General features: G+C 48.3%; 1 protein-coding gene across 1 annotated transcript in view; it reads left to right on the top strand.

Moving 5' to 3' along the window:
• Chchd6 (coiled-coil-helix-coiled-coil-helix domain containing 6) overlaps positions 1 to 15,871 on the top strand; it is a 204,991-nt gene extending 189,120 nt beyond the window's left edge. The window contains exons 7-8 of the mRNA XM_021190791.1: positions 14,293 to 14,428; positions 15,675 to 15,871. Of these exons, the coding sequence (XP_021046450.1) occupies positions 14,293 to 14,428; positions 15,675 to 15,680 (142 nt within the window). The 3' untranslated portion in view covers positions 15,681 to 15,871. The remainder of the gene's footprint in view (positions 1 to 14,292; positions 14,429 to 15,674) is intronic.
• Positions 15,872 to 17,283: the final 1,412 nt, after the last annotated feature.

The following is a 17,283-nucleotide window of genomic DNA, read 5'->3' as shown; positions in this document are numbered from 1 at the left end:
AGTACATGTCTTTGGCATCTACCCTCAGTCTGGTTTGCTGTTTTCTATAGCATCTTCAAATTTCAAATAACACAAAATACATACCAGAGAGTTCACACATCTATGTATGTGTGTGTTATAGATAGGCTGTATCTTTAGATGTTTTTCAAAATGAAAACCAGTGTCATCTTTTGGCTGAATAATTATAAAAATGGTATACATGTTTTATATTCATATATGTAATATTACTATATAATAAAAATATAGAAAAATATAAGGAAAGTTTTTTTTTTTTTTAATCTAAGTCTTTCCTATATTGGGGTAATCATCACTCAGTTCACAGAGTGTAGCCACAGACCAGGCAAATGAGCCATGGGTCCCGTGCAGTGCACATCTGTCCTTGGACTAACCTCACTCACATGTGGACACCTTTCTGGTCAGTAGATGTCTAATTATGTCTTCATATTAATTACCTGCCACTCTTCCATATGGTTATTTCAGAGATTCTTGAGCAGTCTCCTATCACAAGCTTGGGTAGTTTCCAGTCCCTTCTTAAGGTGGCCTACACTCTGACAAATGGACTTGTCTGGCTTCCTACACATTTGTTTAAGTTTATCTAGAAAAAGTGGCTAGTTCAAAACCTGTACCAAGAGAGCCAAATACACATATATTAGTATACTGATGTTTTTTCCACTGGCCCTCCAGGAAGTACAAGTGCCATTTTCTACGGCACACAGTGATGGAGGAGGGTGTCCATTTTCCCAAGGCTTTCCAAGCCGGGTACTATAACAGTGGTTTGGTTTGGTTTGGTTTGTTTTAAAACACCTTTGCCAATTTCACATAGGAAGAAAGCCCTGATTTCTACAACTCATTTCTTCAGTTACTAAGTGTTGCTGTCCACTTCCTCTTTCCCTGGCTCACTTATTGGCAGCCTGCATTCGTTCTTAAAAGCCTGTGCCTTAGTGTTGCCACGAACCCAGGTCTCTCTTATTAACTGCTCTAGCTCATACTTGCTCTCGGAGCTGATTTTTAAATAGAAACCAAGTATCTTTTTGTTCATGTTTTTGTTTGTGATTTGTGTTGTATTTCCTCCCCCCATGACTGTAATCCCAGGGAATAGTACTTGTGTGATTTTTCATTTCGTACCCTTAAACTGTTACTCTAAATAGCCCACTGGGGTCCACTTGGAAGCCAGACATGAGCACAGATCAACTTCTATTTTCTCTGAGTAGGAATCCTTTGTCCTGTTGGTTCTGATCTAAGTCTCTTCTACCACACGCTAAGTCCCACTTGCACACACAGATCTGCTTCTAGACTCCTTCCCAGGATCAGCCCTGCATATTTTAAACATACTTAAAATGTATTATAAAACTGCCATGATTCAAAATATTATATTTCTAGTAGAACAAGCTTTTCTACCTTGCTTATCTTTTTCCAACTTGTTTTTTTTTTAAGATGTATTTAGAATCATTTTGTCAAATTCCTCCAACCCTACTCATTCCTAGCTAGAAAAAGAAATGAAAATCTGGTAAGGTCTTTTTTTGGATAAGCGCATCCTCTTGAGTACATTCCATCCAATCAAATTGCCATCCTTATTGTTTGGCTGCTTCTTTGGAAGGCACTCCCAACCCATAGCCGGGCTGAAGACAACACAGAGGAATCCTGCGCCCTTAACCAGGGCTCCTGAGTGCTGTGCTTGTCAGATTTGCTTCAGCACTGTTTCTCTGCAGAGCCACATCCTGGTCTGAGCTAGTAACCCATCCCTCCTCAACTGCATGTGCCCTTTCGCATACTTCCCAAAGTGTCCTCCATGGCAACCATACAGCCTTTCCTTTATGAAACCTGCATCTGAATACAACTATCACCTCAGAAATAAGGTTCCACCTGCTGCCCTAGCAGCCTCTCCTTCCTTTCTGACCCAGAACATTGTCCATGAATCTGTCCTGACTTAGTCGTTAGGTCCTTCATACGGGCCTGCTCCTTTACCTTTCCTGCCACTAACAACCTTGACAGTTTTAAAGAAAGTATAGGGCTCTCATCTGTAGGGTGATACCCTGGCCTGTGTTTGCTCAGTGCCCCCTCACAACCACAGACAAGCCATATGTCCTTGGAGACCAATGCTATGCTCTCACAGGGTTTTGTCCCATTGGGAGACCTGAGTCTCCCATCTATTACTTGGGCATGTTGACATAGGCCTATTCTGCTTGTAAAGACCCCATGTTCTCTGTTAGCAGCTAGTGTTTGATCAAGAAGTACTGTGGTAAGACGGCAATGTGCTGACATCTCCAGACCTTCACTAAAGCCTGTATGTATTGACATGCTCACCCAGTCAGCCACCACAGTGATGGCTGCTAAAGGGTGATTACTTATGTCCTGAATGTCTCCTGTGTTTCTGGATTGCTGTTCTATTACTGGAGAATCTCACCTCCAGCTCGGCATTCACTTACCTGGTTCTATGTGGGAGGCCCGGAAGTCACATTTGTTCATTCTCACTTATTGTTTATTCTCACTTATTTAATGGAATGTCCTGGATTGCTCCTCTGTCTTTTCCCCCCCATCTCTTCTTTCTCAAAGTACATCTCAACTTGTTCAGGGAATGTCTCCATTGTGGTCTTGATCTCCCTCAGTTCCAGGAGTGGAGCCTGCCATTTAAGGAGTTATGTGCCTTTGATTAATGGACAATACTGGACATCAGCTTCTGGGCCTGGGTGTGCTTGGTGCTGTGCTGTTCTCACTGTTTTGGATATTCTCAGTAAGTGAGCTAGGAGACTCATATATGCATAGACTGCATGGATGTTCATATGTGTACACATGTGCAGAACTGTATCCTTGAGGATTTCCATTTCTGTCTATCATTTATATCAAAATTCCCAACACCTAAGAGTTCTTAGCCCTTTTCCATGGTTCCTTACTACCATCAGCATAGGAGCGCTCTCCGTCAGTGAACTATTGTATTGGCTGAAGCCTTCTCCCAAGCACTTAGACCGCCTTTTTGCCCTCTGCTTTCATTTCCCCTTGCCCCTCTTAGCAGCATTATTCTCATGGTACTCTCTCTATCATGCTGGAGGATTAGATGGGAGGGAAAGGGCTAGTCTCCTGTTTCAGGAAACAGCACCAAACCCTTCAAGGACTCCAGATTGACAATTTCAGAAAACAGACAGAACATTGTGACCATCACATGGCTGGTGATGGTCAGTTTCCTCTCCAAGGGCCAGAGTGCCAAGGGTTCTACTGGACCGCCATAGGTTATGGCTTGCCTTGTGACTGTGAGGTCAACTCTGGTTCAAGGTCAAGATCAGGTAGCAGAGGATACGATTGTTTGGGGATGCCTTCTGCACAAAGAGTACATGGCTTCTTTTCTCCTGAGTGACATGTGAGATTCAGGAGAAGGGAGGCTCTGGAGAAGATCCGCTTTGGCTCCTCTTGAATCACAGGACAGGGAGTGGGACTGACATCCTACTGCCTGCCTGCACATGATGGAACAGACCCAGTGACCAGGTGTCTTCCTAGAAAACACACAGCTCATTCCAGGCTTTTCTGTGTGGCCCCAGTATCTACATGTGTTCAGGTAAGGGCGGTGGGGGAGGGGCAGGACCCATGGGTGGAATGAGTTTACGTGTGAGATGTCAGTTGATGGCATTCCTAAATCCCCAAAACAGTGAGTTTCACAAAAAAATAAACTCTAAATAGATCAAAGTCCTAAATGTAATGCACAAACTCCCAGAAGATAAGAGTCTAAAGGAGTTGAGTTTGATGGCGACTTCTTAGATTCAATGGCAAAGGCACAAGCCATGAGAGAATGCATTGACACTGGACTTCATTAAGACAGTGAGGATGGCTGAAGGAGGAGTGGGTCCAGAATGGCCACTGATCTAGTCAAGTCTAGTCTGGAAGGGTCAGTGAGTGAGTAGAGCTCTAGGGGAAGTATTAGCAGACAGCATGGGGATAGATTACAGGTGTAATGCACTAGACAGAGGGTGTGCATGGTCAGGCTAGATCTATGGGGTGAGACCAAAGAAAATATTGAAAGTATTCAGAGTATTCCTAGTGTCGAGAGTGTGGAAGCCTAGGGTACTGATGGCATTTGGGAGCCCAGGGTTCGAGGGGTTCAAGAGGCTGGTTTGAGTATACTGCACAGTGAGGTTGCTAGAGGTTAGAGTTGGAGAAAGGGTCTGGCTGTGTTGAGGGTGCCTGCAGGGCAGACCCCCCAAGGAGATGTCTAAACATCCCAGGCTCAAGTGCTTGCCTTCCTGTCTTATGTCTTATGAGATGACAGTGTTCTCTCAAGAGCACATGGCATGAGACCCACTTTCCCTTTTGGGTGGCACACTGAAGCAGAACATGCCCAGCACCTGAGCTCTAGGCTATGGCAGTCTAGCCAGCCACACTAATTGGGTGGTTGGCTATGGGTAACTTAGGAGGAGTCCTGTCATGCAGATACACCCTGTGCTGGCTAGTGTTGTGTCAACTTGACACAAGCTAGAGTCTTCTAGAAGGAGGGAACCTCCACTGAGAAAACACCTCCATAAGATCAGACTCTAGTAAGCCTATAGGACATTTTCTTTATGACTGATTGATAGGGGAGGGCTGAGCCCATTGTGTGTAGTGCCACTCCTGGGCTGGTGTCCCTGGGTTCTATAACAAAGCAGGCTGAGAGAGATAGTAAGCTGTCCTTCCCTCCCCCAGTAGCCTTTGCATCAGCTCCTGCCTCCAGGTTCCTGCCTTGGTTGAGTTCCTGCCCTGACTTCCTTCAGTGATGGATTACAATATGGAAGTGTAAGTTAAATAAATTCTTTCCTCCCATCTTGCTTTGCTTATGGTGTTTCACCATACCAATAGTTCCTCTTCTGGATGCTTCTAGATGCTACTTTGTGCAGTTGGCCCAGGCTATACAGGTGAACTGCAGAACACTTAACAGCAGGCAGCTGCTGCTTGAAGATGCCCCATGTGTACAGGTTCCACACACAGGACAGAAGGATATAGCAGGGACTCTAGCCTTGGAAGACTCCTCAGATCTGGAGGAAAAGGGAGGCTGAGTCACCTAGGACAGACTGCCAGGCACAAAGTGTGGGAGGTGAGTATCAGGGGAAAAGCAGGCTCCAGAAGAAGACACTGTCTGACTGACTGTTAGAGAGAGTAGGAAAGCTCAACCAGCCTGTACAAAAGTAGAGCCCATGTAAGTCTCAGTCACAGAACCTGTGCAAAGAAGAGTGCCTGTGACTCTTAGTTATTGTTGCTTTGCCAACTTCAGATAAGGAGTATCTGCCTACTGCTAGGTATTTTGTGCAGACCTGCAAAAGCAAATGTAATATATTATGGTTCCTGCCTTCCAGGCATCCTGGTTTAATGGAGAGACAGCTCTCACATGACCTGTCTACAACATGCATGTATGGTTTTCAAGTGGGTAGTGGGTAGTGCCTAGGACCCTTAGCAGCAGCAGCAGCCCAGCAAGGGCCACAGAGCCTTAGGTGACTGGAGACCTGGAGGCAGAGACCGAGTCAAGAACATGTCTCCCAGTGGGAGGGAACCAGAGAGACAGGAGGCCAGTACGTGCTCTCATGAGTGGGCAGTAATGAGACAGTATGGACCCAGAAGAGCACGGCACATGTTAAGAGAATGACCCATAGTGTGTTCTTGTAGCAGCAGCTCATTTAGCAGCTGTTACATGCAGTGCTGGCAGTGCTGAGAGTAAATGGGCAAAAGTAAGAGTTGCAGAAAAGAGAAAAAGATGCAGCCAGTGATAACTCTGGGTCGCCACATCCAGCTCCAGCCTACAGTACTGAGGTCCTCTGTAGAAAAAGGGGAGCTTGAGCATGGAGACAGGTAGGTTTGCTAGTCTGCTGGGTGAGCACAGGCCCTAGGTGACTGGAGAGCTGGAAGCAGCAAGAGCAGCCAGAGCCTCCTGGGAACTAGTGCTCAGAAGACAGCTGTTTCTATGTGAGAGGGCATACACAGACTCTTGGCCTTGGGATGCTAGAATCATGTATAGACTGTAGAGGGCTCTGAACATCCACATGACTGTAGAGGGTTCTCATCTCTAACAGGTCACAGGAACCAGTGAAGAGCTGGGGGCTGCCTTGCAGTCTGATGATCTACCACCCTGCTAATAGCAGGACAGTAAATTCAGAAGCCAGGGAAGGCTTGAGGAATGTGGGCCTGAATCTAAGTGACCAGAACAGTCAGGTGAACAGAGGTTTTTCTGAGATTCGGAATCAGGATAGCTCCAATACAATTCCACTCTGCACCATTTGGGCCTCTGAGACACTTCCTTCCTATTGTCATCTGTCCCAGGACAGCTTAGGGACAAATCCTATGAAAGCGGTTGTCTTGTTACGTTTTTACAGCTGTGAACAGACAACCATGATCAAAGCAACTTTTATAAGGACAACATATATTTGGGGCTGGCTTACAGGTTCAGAGGTTCAGTCCATTATCATCAAGATGGGAACACAGCAGCATCTAGACAGGCATGATGCAGAAAGAGCTGAGGATTCTATATCTTCATCTGAAGGCTACTAGCAGAATACTGGCTTCCAGGCAGCTAGGACAAGGGTCTTAAGCCATGCCCACAGTGACACATCTACTCCAACAAGACCACACCTACTCCAGCAAGGCTACACCTCCAAATAGTGCCACTCCCTGGGCCAAGCATATACACATCACAGTGGTGCTGTCCTTCGATTATAGACCAGACTACCTCAGAGTCTGTGCAGTTTCAACTGCTTTGGCTGCTGTGGTTGGGGTGGGACCTCTACTTTGTGTTTTCATGGCTCCCTCAAGGCTGAGGTAGGCTTGTTCTCTTCACCAGGGTACTTTTACTGGTACATGAAGCCAGTACCTACACATACCACATTCATAGGTGGGTGCATACTCAGATGGAGGGCACATCATAGAAAGCAAGAACTGGTGTCCTTGGGTCTAGAATGATGCAGGTGCTAGTAATGGGTTGGGAAGACAGAGGAACAGAATAGACAATCTGATCATCCATCATTTCTTGTTTGTTACAATCACATGAATTCTACAAATGAAGTTTAATGTGGGACTCAGAGGCTCACAGGACCATTAGGAGAGATGCAAGACAGGAAGTCAAGGGAGATAATAGGTCATAGATCAAGAGGGATACAACCCGGAAGGCCTCAGCCTCAAGCACTGAAGCTGGTAGCTCTTGGGGAATGTGCCAGACATCTCAAAATTCTCTGAGCTCAACCAGCCACTGGGTCGGCTTCAGGGTACCAGGCTATGGCCCTTAAGAGTCGGCTTCAGGCTGCTAGGCCAGAGCCCTGAAAAGTGAGGCTTCTCTGTAGTGATCCAGGCCTTACAGTATTTCTCTAACTAGCAGATACTGGGAACTTCTGACTAGGAGCTTGGCTCAGGGATTGAAGTGGGCCTGCCTGCTGTGTGCCATTCCCTATCAAGTAGGTCCCATTCCATCATACAGAGGGCCTTTCTGTGTAAATCAGCTATGCTGTCTTAGACCTAGGGTTTCCTCACTAATCAGCCAATGCCAGTGGTTTACCTCTCTCCATAGCTCCATAAGAGCCATGCTCCTGTGGCTTCTTGTGGTAGAGCATCAGCATCTGCGAGTCAGCCAACCTGAAGAGTATGACCTCCAACTAAAACACCAAGACACCCTCTACATCAGGGCTCCCAATGCCCTGTACTTCCAACAACATTCCTAGCACTTGGCTTCCTTTAGAATAGACTTCACACATGAGAGCAGTCAAAGCTACTGTAGGACTAGACACAGTGTGAGCTGCTCCACAGAGGCCATGGCCACTACTGGTGTCCTCTATTAGGACCCTCAGAACCATATATCACATTCATTCCCTGGCTTCTTGCAACATAAGCTGGCCAAATACACTGGTCTTTGTGGAGAACAGCACTTCCTCCTGTAGCTTTGGTGCATCTCCCAACAGTGACAAGGGAAAGTTCTGGCATGTTTCCATGTGCCTTGAGAGGTACTGTCCTGGGGTCTTCATGCAAGAAAAAGCTAACCCTAGGCTGCATCATGGAGAAGCCCAGACGCCACCATAAGAATGCCTCTGGACCTCCGGCTTGAGGGTAGGTGGACAATATCCACTCTAGAAGTTGCCACATTTCCTGGAGTTCCAGGAGTAGAGGCACTAGGCACAAGACTAAGGCTCTGTCTTCACCCTGTCATACTCAGCATTATTCATCACTTAAAGTTTCCAGGTCTGTACTGGGACTTGCTCACTGAGAACCTCAGCTTTGTAGAAGAGGCTGAGCAGGACACATGTTTCTTGACCTGGGCATAGCTGGCTTTGCCTTGGGTTTTGATCTTGTCACTAGGACTAAAGCAGACCTCAAAAACCAGGCCCATGTGGCTGGCATGGTCCCTCAGAGCAGCAGTATGACCTTGGTTAGAGAGATCCCTCTAGTTAGTGTCAGAGGGCTGTTATAGAAATAGACCAGATTAGAGTGTGATAAACCAGCAAAGATGGACAGCTTTCCCAGGTAGCAAATAACCAAGATTCCAGAGAGAAGGGAATGGGGTTAGGAAGGGCCCTTCCTTGAGGAAGCCAGAAAAAGGAACCCAGTCCCCTGAAACTGTAGTTACAGGTAGTCGTGAGAAGCCCCGTGAGTGTTGGAAACCAAACTCAGGTCCTCTGGAAGAGCAGCAAGCTCTCTTAGCCACTGAAACATCTCTTCAGCCCCAACTGAGGGCCCTTCCTCAGACCACAACTACAGAGACTACTGTGGGACATCTGTCCCAATACAGTCACCCTCAGACATTGAAGACCACAGTAACCTGCTGTTTCCCTCTGTACCCCTGAGACTCTGAAAGGGCCATGCTCTTTCACAAATTTGGGGGGAGGTATACAAGTATACATACAGTTCCTCCCTCTCATCCCACTTAGCCCTGTGCCTCTTACCAGGCTATAGTTCTCGGAGGGATGGGCATCTAAAGACCAGACTGACAATGATCCCGAGTGGCATGTTAATCAATAGTGGATCCCTGGGTTCCATTTACCCAGGTTGAGTGGCACATGGTCGATAGCAGCCAGTTAACCCAGTCCCTTGCAGCCTGCCTGTCTGAACAGTGCCTGTGCCCTGGCCACAGAATGGAACAGAAGCTGTCTTTGAGCAGCTGGGCAGGACATGACGGAGATGAATGGCTAGTGTGTGTGGAATCTCGTTGCTGCTGCTATAATAAAAAGCCTGCTCCAAGGTCTCCACCAATGTTTCCTTGAAATTAAATATGAGGAGGACAGATAATAGCCAGATTCCATACCAGGCCAATACTATCAGATTGATGTCAGCAGTGATAATAGGAGAAGGATAAGTTGATGAGATCCCATTTATTAAATAAAGTGAGAGAGACAAAGGATGGGGGCTGCATGTAAGCAGGTGTATAGTGAGCACCTCATGAGAGGCAGCTGGGAAAGGAGGAGCACCCTGGATTTGCTGCAGGAACTCCTCTTGCCTGCTGAGGCTACAGTGCAGGTGACAGCAGGGGAAGATGCTATCCCCATAGTGATGCTAGCATGGAAGCAGGGGAGATCCTGCCCCTCTGGCCTCCTATTGTCTCCACCTTGTCATGTTCCTTGGTTTAGTACCGACTTTGCCTTCCCTTGTGTGGAGCTTTCCCTACAACACCCTTTCCAAGTGGAGTCAGCAAGTTTCCAGGCCATTGTTTCTTTCCTGTACCTCTGTCTTTTCTTTTGAATTTTGTGGCATTTTCTAAAAGTTAAGTGTCTTTAGACAGTGTCTAGCTGTGGAAATGGACTCCCAGGCTCTTCTTGCCACGCCCCTGTCTTACTACTGCACGCATTGAGAAAACCACTTAGGTTTTTTTGAGACTTGTCCCTGTGTGCAGAGTGAGACAGCAATGCCTATCTCACAAAGCTGCTGTTTGTATTCTGGGGGACATGGTACAGTGTTAGTAATATATGTTGTCAGGGACACAATAGCCCCTAGCACAGTGGAGTTAATCAGAGTAGCAAAGATTTTACCAACATGCACTCCTGTAAGTGTCTGGGTTTTCTTCCTAGGCTGTTTACTTGAATTATACATCTTCTTTGCCTTCTCCTTTTCCCCATGCTGTTCTTCACCCCAGCTGTCTCCCAGGGTGTGGGCTACTCAGGGAGCAAGGTGTCTCTTTGTAGAGCTGCTCATGGGATACTTACCCTTCTCTTGACCACAGTCAGTTTACCTCTAAGTGTAGATGGTGATTGACTTCATTGGGGTTACTATTACTATGACCATTATTGAATCACAATGACCAAAAGCAACTTGGAGAAGAAAGGGCTTCTTTGGCTTACACTTCCACATCACTGTTTATCACTGAAGGAAATCAGGGCAGGAACCTGGAGGCAGAAGCTGATGGAATGCTTGCTGCTTATTGACTTGCTCAGCCTACTTTCTCATAGAACCCAGGCCACCAGCCCAGGGGTGGCACCACCTACAGTGAGCTGGGCCCTTTTACATCACTCATCAAGCAAGAAAATGTACTACAGGTTTGCCCACAGTGGGGGTATTTCCTCAATTACAATTCCCTCTTCCAAAAGAACTCTAGCTTATGTCAAAATGACATAAAACTAGTCACTGTCTTACAAGGGTGGGGTCAGAGACATTGCTGAGCCTGGGGTCCATCCTGGTGCATGCACAGTAGCTGTTTGGTAGCCCAGAAGCTAGTGCCGAGGACGTTCTGGGCCTTGGTACCCCGCTGCCATCCTCCACTCCACCACTGTCACTCTGCCTCCTGTGTTTTCTTGTGCTGCCACTCAAGGTCACCAAAGGATCATATATTCTCCCAAGTGCAAGGTATGTGCATTTCCTGGCCCTCTCACCCAGTGCAGTGAAGGAGCTGCCAATACTCCTGGTAGCCCCCTGCACTCCTTAGCTGATAAAGTGTAGTACAGCCTTCACCTCTGTCATCAGCGCACAAACATCTCATGTGTCTGTCTGTGTCCTTTTTCTTCTCATGAGAGTGTGAACTAGATTACCACTGGGTTTGGCTCATTCTACTTCTCTGCTACCTGTCTTTACTAAGTGTATCCATAGCTTACACATAGCTGGACATATGACTGTGTCCAAATACGGTCATGTTCCAGGGTCCAGGAAGGATGTAATCAGTGGAGGAAACTCCAAGCCTCTCACTTCTAGGTGTGCTTATTCCTGATCCCCTTTGAGCACCAGTTTCTATCTTGGCAGACATGTGGGCTCCAGATTGATGTAAACTGAGCAGAAATATAGATGTGCACCTCAGAAATGGAAAACCTGACCTGCTTCTGGTATGTTAAGGTGATGTGTGATCTGGGTGAGGGCTGTGGCACTGGGATCTGACTTTTGAGCCATATGCTATAAGACTTTGCATTTACTGAGTGTGTGTTGAAACCATTGTTCTTGTCAGCTGAGCAGCACTTCTACAACCACCTAGTTCACAAAAGTATTCTTACCGGTTGGAGCTGTTTTGTAACAGGTCACCTTGAATGGGGTAAAGCCATCCAACACCTGCTTCCAAATGGTTTGACCTGACTAGCCCTACCCTACTTCAGAGAAAGATTCACTTCAGGAACTGTGCCTCTCCTCAGATTCTTCTGTGCACAACAGATAAAACTGTTGCCATTTGCCTGTCTGTGTGTACTCCTACTGTGCTGAAGTCCCTGTGGAAAGGGGTCGTGGCCTCAGCAGTAGCAATGCTGTGCAAGAGATAGATTTCACACAGCCCAGTTTCTCCCTGCCTAGGAACTCACTATGTCTTCTCTGAAGTTTTCTCTCAGCTCCCAGGCCCTCTTATCGGAGAGCAGTCATCAGTGAGTTGGGCAGCCCTAGTAGCCATGAGAAAAGAGGCTAGTGATGAGGCCACTCTCTCCTCACTTGCAGCTCAGTCTGTATCAGCAGCTCTGTCGTACATGTATGGAGGGGAACGTGAGTCAGAGTCTGGCTCCCAGTGTGCCTCACACTGGGCCAAGGAGCCTTCCAGGGTACTTTCTCAATAAGGCCAGTAAGCCTCATAGCACTTAGAGCTGAGGTAACCTCTAGTATCTGCCTGGTGCCTGCAGACCGTGATTGTGCAGGGTTAATTCTGTGCAGGCAGGACGCCTGCACCTTCCCAGGTGTGAGACAGAGAACAGAGCCAGGAGGGGAGACAGTGGCATAGGGGTACAAGCTAGGACTTAAGGTGATGAGGGACCACAGAGCATCGCTCGTAGAGAGCGCTTGTCTGAGACATGAAGCCACTGAGAACTCTGTTTTCCAAGGCCATACAGCTCCAAAAGGCCCATGACTGGACAAGCTCTTGGGAAGGAAATAATGCCAAAGTACCCACAGGTCCTCTCTGTACATCAGGTAGAACCTGCCAAGGGGGTGTCCAAAGGATCAGGAGAAGGGCGACTCTACCTCATGTATCTGAAGATGTGATGTAAATGCAAAGGCAAAGACCCCAGATGACCTCACTGGAGCTTGTTGGGAGGAAGCCCCCTTGAGCAGCACTGGGCACAGCTATGAGATTTGGGGGTCTTCTATCCTATATATGGGTTTTCTCTCCTGTGACCTGGCAGCTTGCCATAGCATCCCAGCCACCCTGCCTACTTCTGTTGCAAACCTCCTATCTTGTTCAGACCTCCATTGATTCTTATTGTCCCAGCTAAATATGGGTTCCTCACTCCTTCACTGGCATATGTCTCAGGGATAGACCTGTGACCAAGATCTGCTAGGCAGAGAAAGGTGAACTGGGTAAGTGAGGTTTCTAGGAAGTCGGGCCTGACTAAATGAAGCACCAAGCTTAAAGAGGAGATACTCCATGATGACTGTGGTCCAGGGCTGGTTCAGGAAGAAGGATGGACCCCAGGCAGCATCATGGAGCAAATGGCAGTGGTCAAAGTGTCCATTCAGACCCCTGGGCTAGGCATAAGACATTGCAGACTTATGTCCTAAGCCCTTATTACTTTGCTGCTAGTTCTTCCTAACTGATGAGTCTCACTTGGTTGGATTATCTTGATAACAGCACTCTCTCCTCTGGGGTCTGCTGCATGACTGACACTCTCAATTCAGAGGGGCTGGGCAGGAGAACAGCAAGCTGGCCTGGAACACAGTGTGCAGAATACCCATCCTTTTTATTGCCAAAAAATGTGAGGAATGGCTCACTGCAGCTTTATAACTGTCAGATGTCACTACAAATTCACCACAGCGGTTACAAACATGGGGGAGCTTTGGTGAAAACCCATCTGGAAAGCTGATGGGTAGATGGCGCCACCACAATGTCAATAAATATGCCCTCTCCGTATACTGGCTATGTGATGTAACTTCTCCATACCAAGTTTTCTCATGTGGGAGAAGGAAGAAGGGAAGAATAAATAACATGTGCCCCACATAGCAGGGAGAGGTGATGGGGGAATGTTTTCACCAGTGGGCTGCTGTGTGAGCTGCTGGGGTGGGGCACAAGAGAGTAAGTGTGCACAGGACCCTGAGTAAAGGTATTAAAGGATAAGTGTGAGAGAATGGGTGCGGGGAGTGTGTAGATGTGGAAGGGGTGTGAGTGAGTGCATGCAAGTGGGGGGGACTCTGGGATCATAGGAGAATGGGTGTGTGAGGGAGTGGGAGTGTGCGTAAGGTGCGTGAGATTATGTGTAGCTATGTGTGTGTGAGTTGTGGGAGCACTGAATATGTGACAGTGAGGGAGGCAGAGGAAGAGAGCTTATGTGGAACAAAAAAGCATCTGGTAGTGGTCCTGTCAAAGGTGACCCCAGGAAGCTGGGAGGGGCACCTGTAACTGTGTAATCTGTTGTTTACTTTTTTATCACTTGTTTTGCATCATAATAGTAGAAAGTTAGCATATTCACTTGTTGTAGATTCTGAAACTATTTTGATAAAGGAAGAAAGAAAAGATAGTTAAATGCCTCAACACATCACTACAAACTATCTCTAAGACATGTATTTTTGTTTTATCTTTTAGACATCTCTGTAGGTTTTCTGTGTCACAGTAATAAAATTAGAACAGGGGTTTGGGGGGGAATGGCATTCCTGTCTCACATGGCTATGGCACCAGGTCAACAATGCACTGAAGACCCCTTGGACAGAGCCTGACCCAGCTAGCTGCCACCAGGCCCCTCACCCTTCCTGGTGACACTGGGGACTCATGGCAGCAGCCAGTCAGCATACAGCCCTATACCCCAGCACATTCAGTATTGGCCACTGGCCAGAGGACCAGACCCTGAACTCCTCACTTGTGGAGTGAGCTGGCACATGGATAGACATCCAGAGCTTATCTAGTGTTTTAGTGGGTATTGAGTGTGAGTTCTTGCCTCTCATGCCTTCTAATACAATCCATCTGTTCTTATCATCCCCCAGGCCCCGCAGAGTGGAGCCTGTGTGCTCTGGCCTACAAGCCCAGATCCTCCGCTGTTACCGTGACCATCTGCATGAGGTGCTTCTATGCTCAGACCTGGTCAAGGCATACCAGCACTGTGTGAGCACCGCTCGCAAGGTGAGGCCACCTGCCTTAGTGTGTATGCCTGGGCCCCTGCATTTAGACGTCCCATCATCAACCTGTCTCAGAACCATTTCTCACCACTTTGGGGACCCCAGACACGTCCGTGGGAGTAGTATCCCCAGTGCTCCTCCTCCTGGCTAGGCTTATGTAATCTGTCCACCTTCCTGGAACAAGTGGCAAACTTCTCACCTTTCAGCAGAGGGGCTGAGAGAAGGACTATCCAGTTATACCCCTCGCCTTCCTTGACAGAAACAGCTCTACGCCTAGCTCCATCCACCATGTGTCTGTGGCCATTTTCAGTCCCTGTGCCCCCTTAGTGTATCCCACCAGTGTACCTTCATTGCACGGAGTGAAAACCTGGAAAAGGTGGTACTGATGATGTTGGACAAACTGCAGGAAGTTCCAATGTGCCTCTGCCACTACACATGCCTAAAAGAGGCTTGTGACCTTCCAGGCTCTCCTTCCTGGCCCCACACCTAATGCTCCTGGAAACATCAGAGGCCAGCTGGGCCCCCAAGCTACCTCTAAACCGTGCATGCAGTCTGGCACAGTGTGGACCTCAGCACCCAAACTCACAGGGCACCCTGGCCCTACTGGAAAAACTTGGTACCCTCTGCTAGCTGCACAGAATATGGTCCCTGGCAGAAGTGAGATAGGAATGAAGGATCCTCAGGAAAGACATGCTTCCAAAAGCAGTTAGATGGCAGAGGCATTCCTGGCCAGCTCAGGACACCTGAGGGCTTTCCTCTAGGTATAGAGCTATAAACCTGTCTGGAGACATGCAGAGCTCCCAAGAGCAGGAACCTAATTGCATAGTTGCATTCTCCCAGTGTGTCTCTTAGAAAAACCCTACGTGTTAAGCTAGAGAACAGGGAGGATCTTACTTAGGTAGAGCAGAAGTGGGCAAGGCTGCACTAGGCCAGGGTGGGGATTAGCCATACCACTGTAAGAACAGAGAGGGGAGCTGGGCCCCTGGGGATAAAGGGATGGTGCTGGCTATTATTGCTGCAGAATGTGTTAAGTAAGAGCCTGTGTCCTGCTTGGCAGTGGGGAGAGACCCAGTCTAGGTCTCAAGCCAGCAAACTGACTAGTAGCCAGTTATGCTGCAGGGAAATGGCCACTATCCAGTGCAGTCTGCAGGAGCCTGGAAATCATGGGGTTGAGGTCTCTTACAGCCTGGGCCTGGGCCATCTCTGGGGAAGAAGAGGGCTCAGCTGAACTCTGGCTGTTCTCTTTGAAGGGCTGAGGAGCAGCATCCTTCCTGGAGCCTTGAAGAAGGGACCGATCATGGGACCACAGACCATGGCCCCCGTGCCCTGCAGTCTCTAACTGAGCACCCGTATGCCTTGAGCGTGGGGCTGCCATGCTCAAGAAACAGTATGTGCTACTGATTGAAAACAAATAAAGCAGATGTCTTTGTTTGCAGTCATTCACTCATTGGCACCCAGTCACTTCTGTTGACTCTGTGTCCAGCCGTCTGTTGGTCACCAATGACACAGAGCCTCACAGGACAGACTGCTTCTCTGGGGGAATACTAGGCCTGGCAGTGGATAGCATGGAAACCCATAACTACATGGTCACACAAAAGCCACCATGGAGCAAGTATGAGAGGAAAGAAGAGAAGTGGTATTTTGGGGGGATGGTGCCAGCATCCAGAAGGACCTTCTGTTTGCTCTCAGGAAGGCTGGTAGGTAATTGCAGGACAGAGCAGAGCCGTGAGGAGTGGGCCCCAGGTAGGGAGGAGCAAGGTGCTCTGTAGCTAAGGGGGCAGTGGGCATGAGAAGAAAAGGAAGTTGGGGAAGGGGCATCAGGGCTGGGAAAACCAGGCCTTGAGCAGAGGCAGTGCTGTTCAGGCACCTGGAGCCATGTCATTCTCCCACAGGAGAAGACTGAGGTAGGGCCACACCAGAGAGCACTGTGGTCTGCATTGCCCAGGAAGATGAAGCCACCCTGCTCTCGTGGGCCAGAGCAGGCGTCTGAATAGGAGATAGACAGGGTGGACAGCTTTCAAGGCTCTAATACGGTGCAGGTGGCAGCACTGTGGTTCAAGTGTGAGGACTGGCCTGCCAGTGCGCAACCTTCTCTATGACAGCACACCAAACACCAGGATCACACTGTAGCCTGCATTATGTCCTGTTCTGACATGGGTTTGGGTGGAGCTTGGGGTTCTCTGGCCTTTCTGCTGGTAACCTTGTACTTCCCATTCAGGTTTGCTCAGGGAGTCCCTGCACCATCTGGAGCTGAATGCCCCACACTCTGGCTTAGCAGCTCATCCCTGTACTTCTCCCTCAAAGCCCAAGGGAAATGAATATTTGAGAGACACTCACAACCTAGCCAGGTTTACCTGACGGTCTTATTTAGCCACACTGTGGGATCAGTGGTCAAGAAAGGCAGCACCCTCCCTCTGTGTTCTGGGTGAGTGCCTCACAGTGTGTAGGGAAGTTGAAGAGTGCCCTAGCCTGAGCCCTGCAGGGAGAAAAAACTTGCTGGGATGAGAGAGGTCACAGGTCACATGGCTTATTGATTGACCTTAAGTGATACCAGAGCAGTCCTCTATCAAGGAACAATGATCCTTTCAGACCCTCCCCCAGAGACCTGGCTACTCCACACTGTCTGTGTTGGAAATCCCAGAGTGGCAGCATGCAGACGTCCCTCCTGTTGTGCAAGCTTAGTCAGACTCCAGGGCTAGGCATCCGACACTGCCAGGTGTGTGAGCACTATCCTGTGCCAGCTCAGTCTGCTGGAAAGCAGGCCTCCCCCAGACCTGGCATAAATGGCAGCATATATGTGACTTCCAGCACTGCTAAGCAGAGCTTCTATCCTGCTCTCTTTCAGCTTCCCGGTACCTT

This window comes from Mus pahari, chromosome 2, assembly GCF_900095145.1.
Source record: "Mus pahari chromosome 2, PAHARI_EIJ_v1.1, whole genome shotgun sequence".
Classification (NCBI taxonomy): domain Eukaryota; kingdom Metazoa; phylum Chordata; class Mammalia; order Rodentia; family Muridae; genus Mus; species Mus pahari.
The sequence above is the reverse complement of the archived record's forward strand: the minus strand, read 5'-3'. Positions and strand labels throughout refer to the sequence as shown.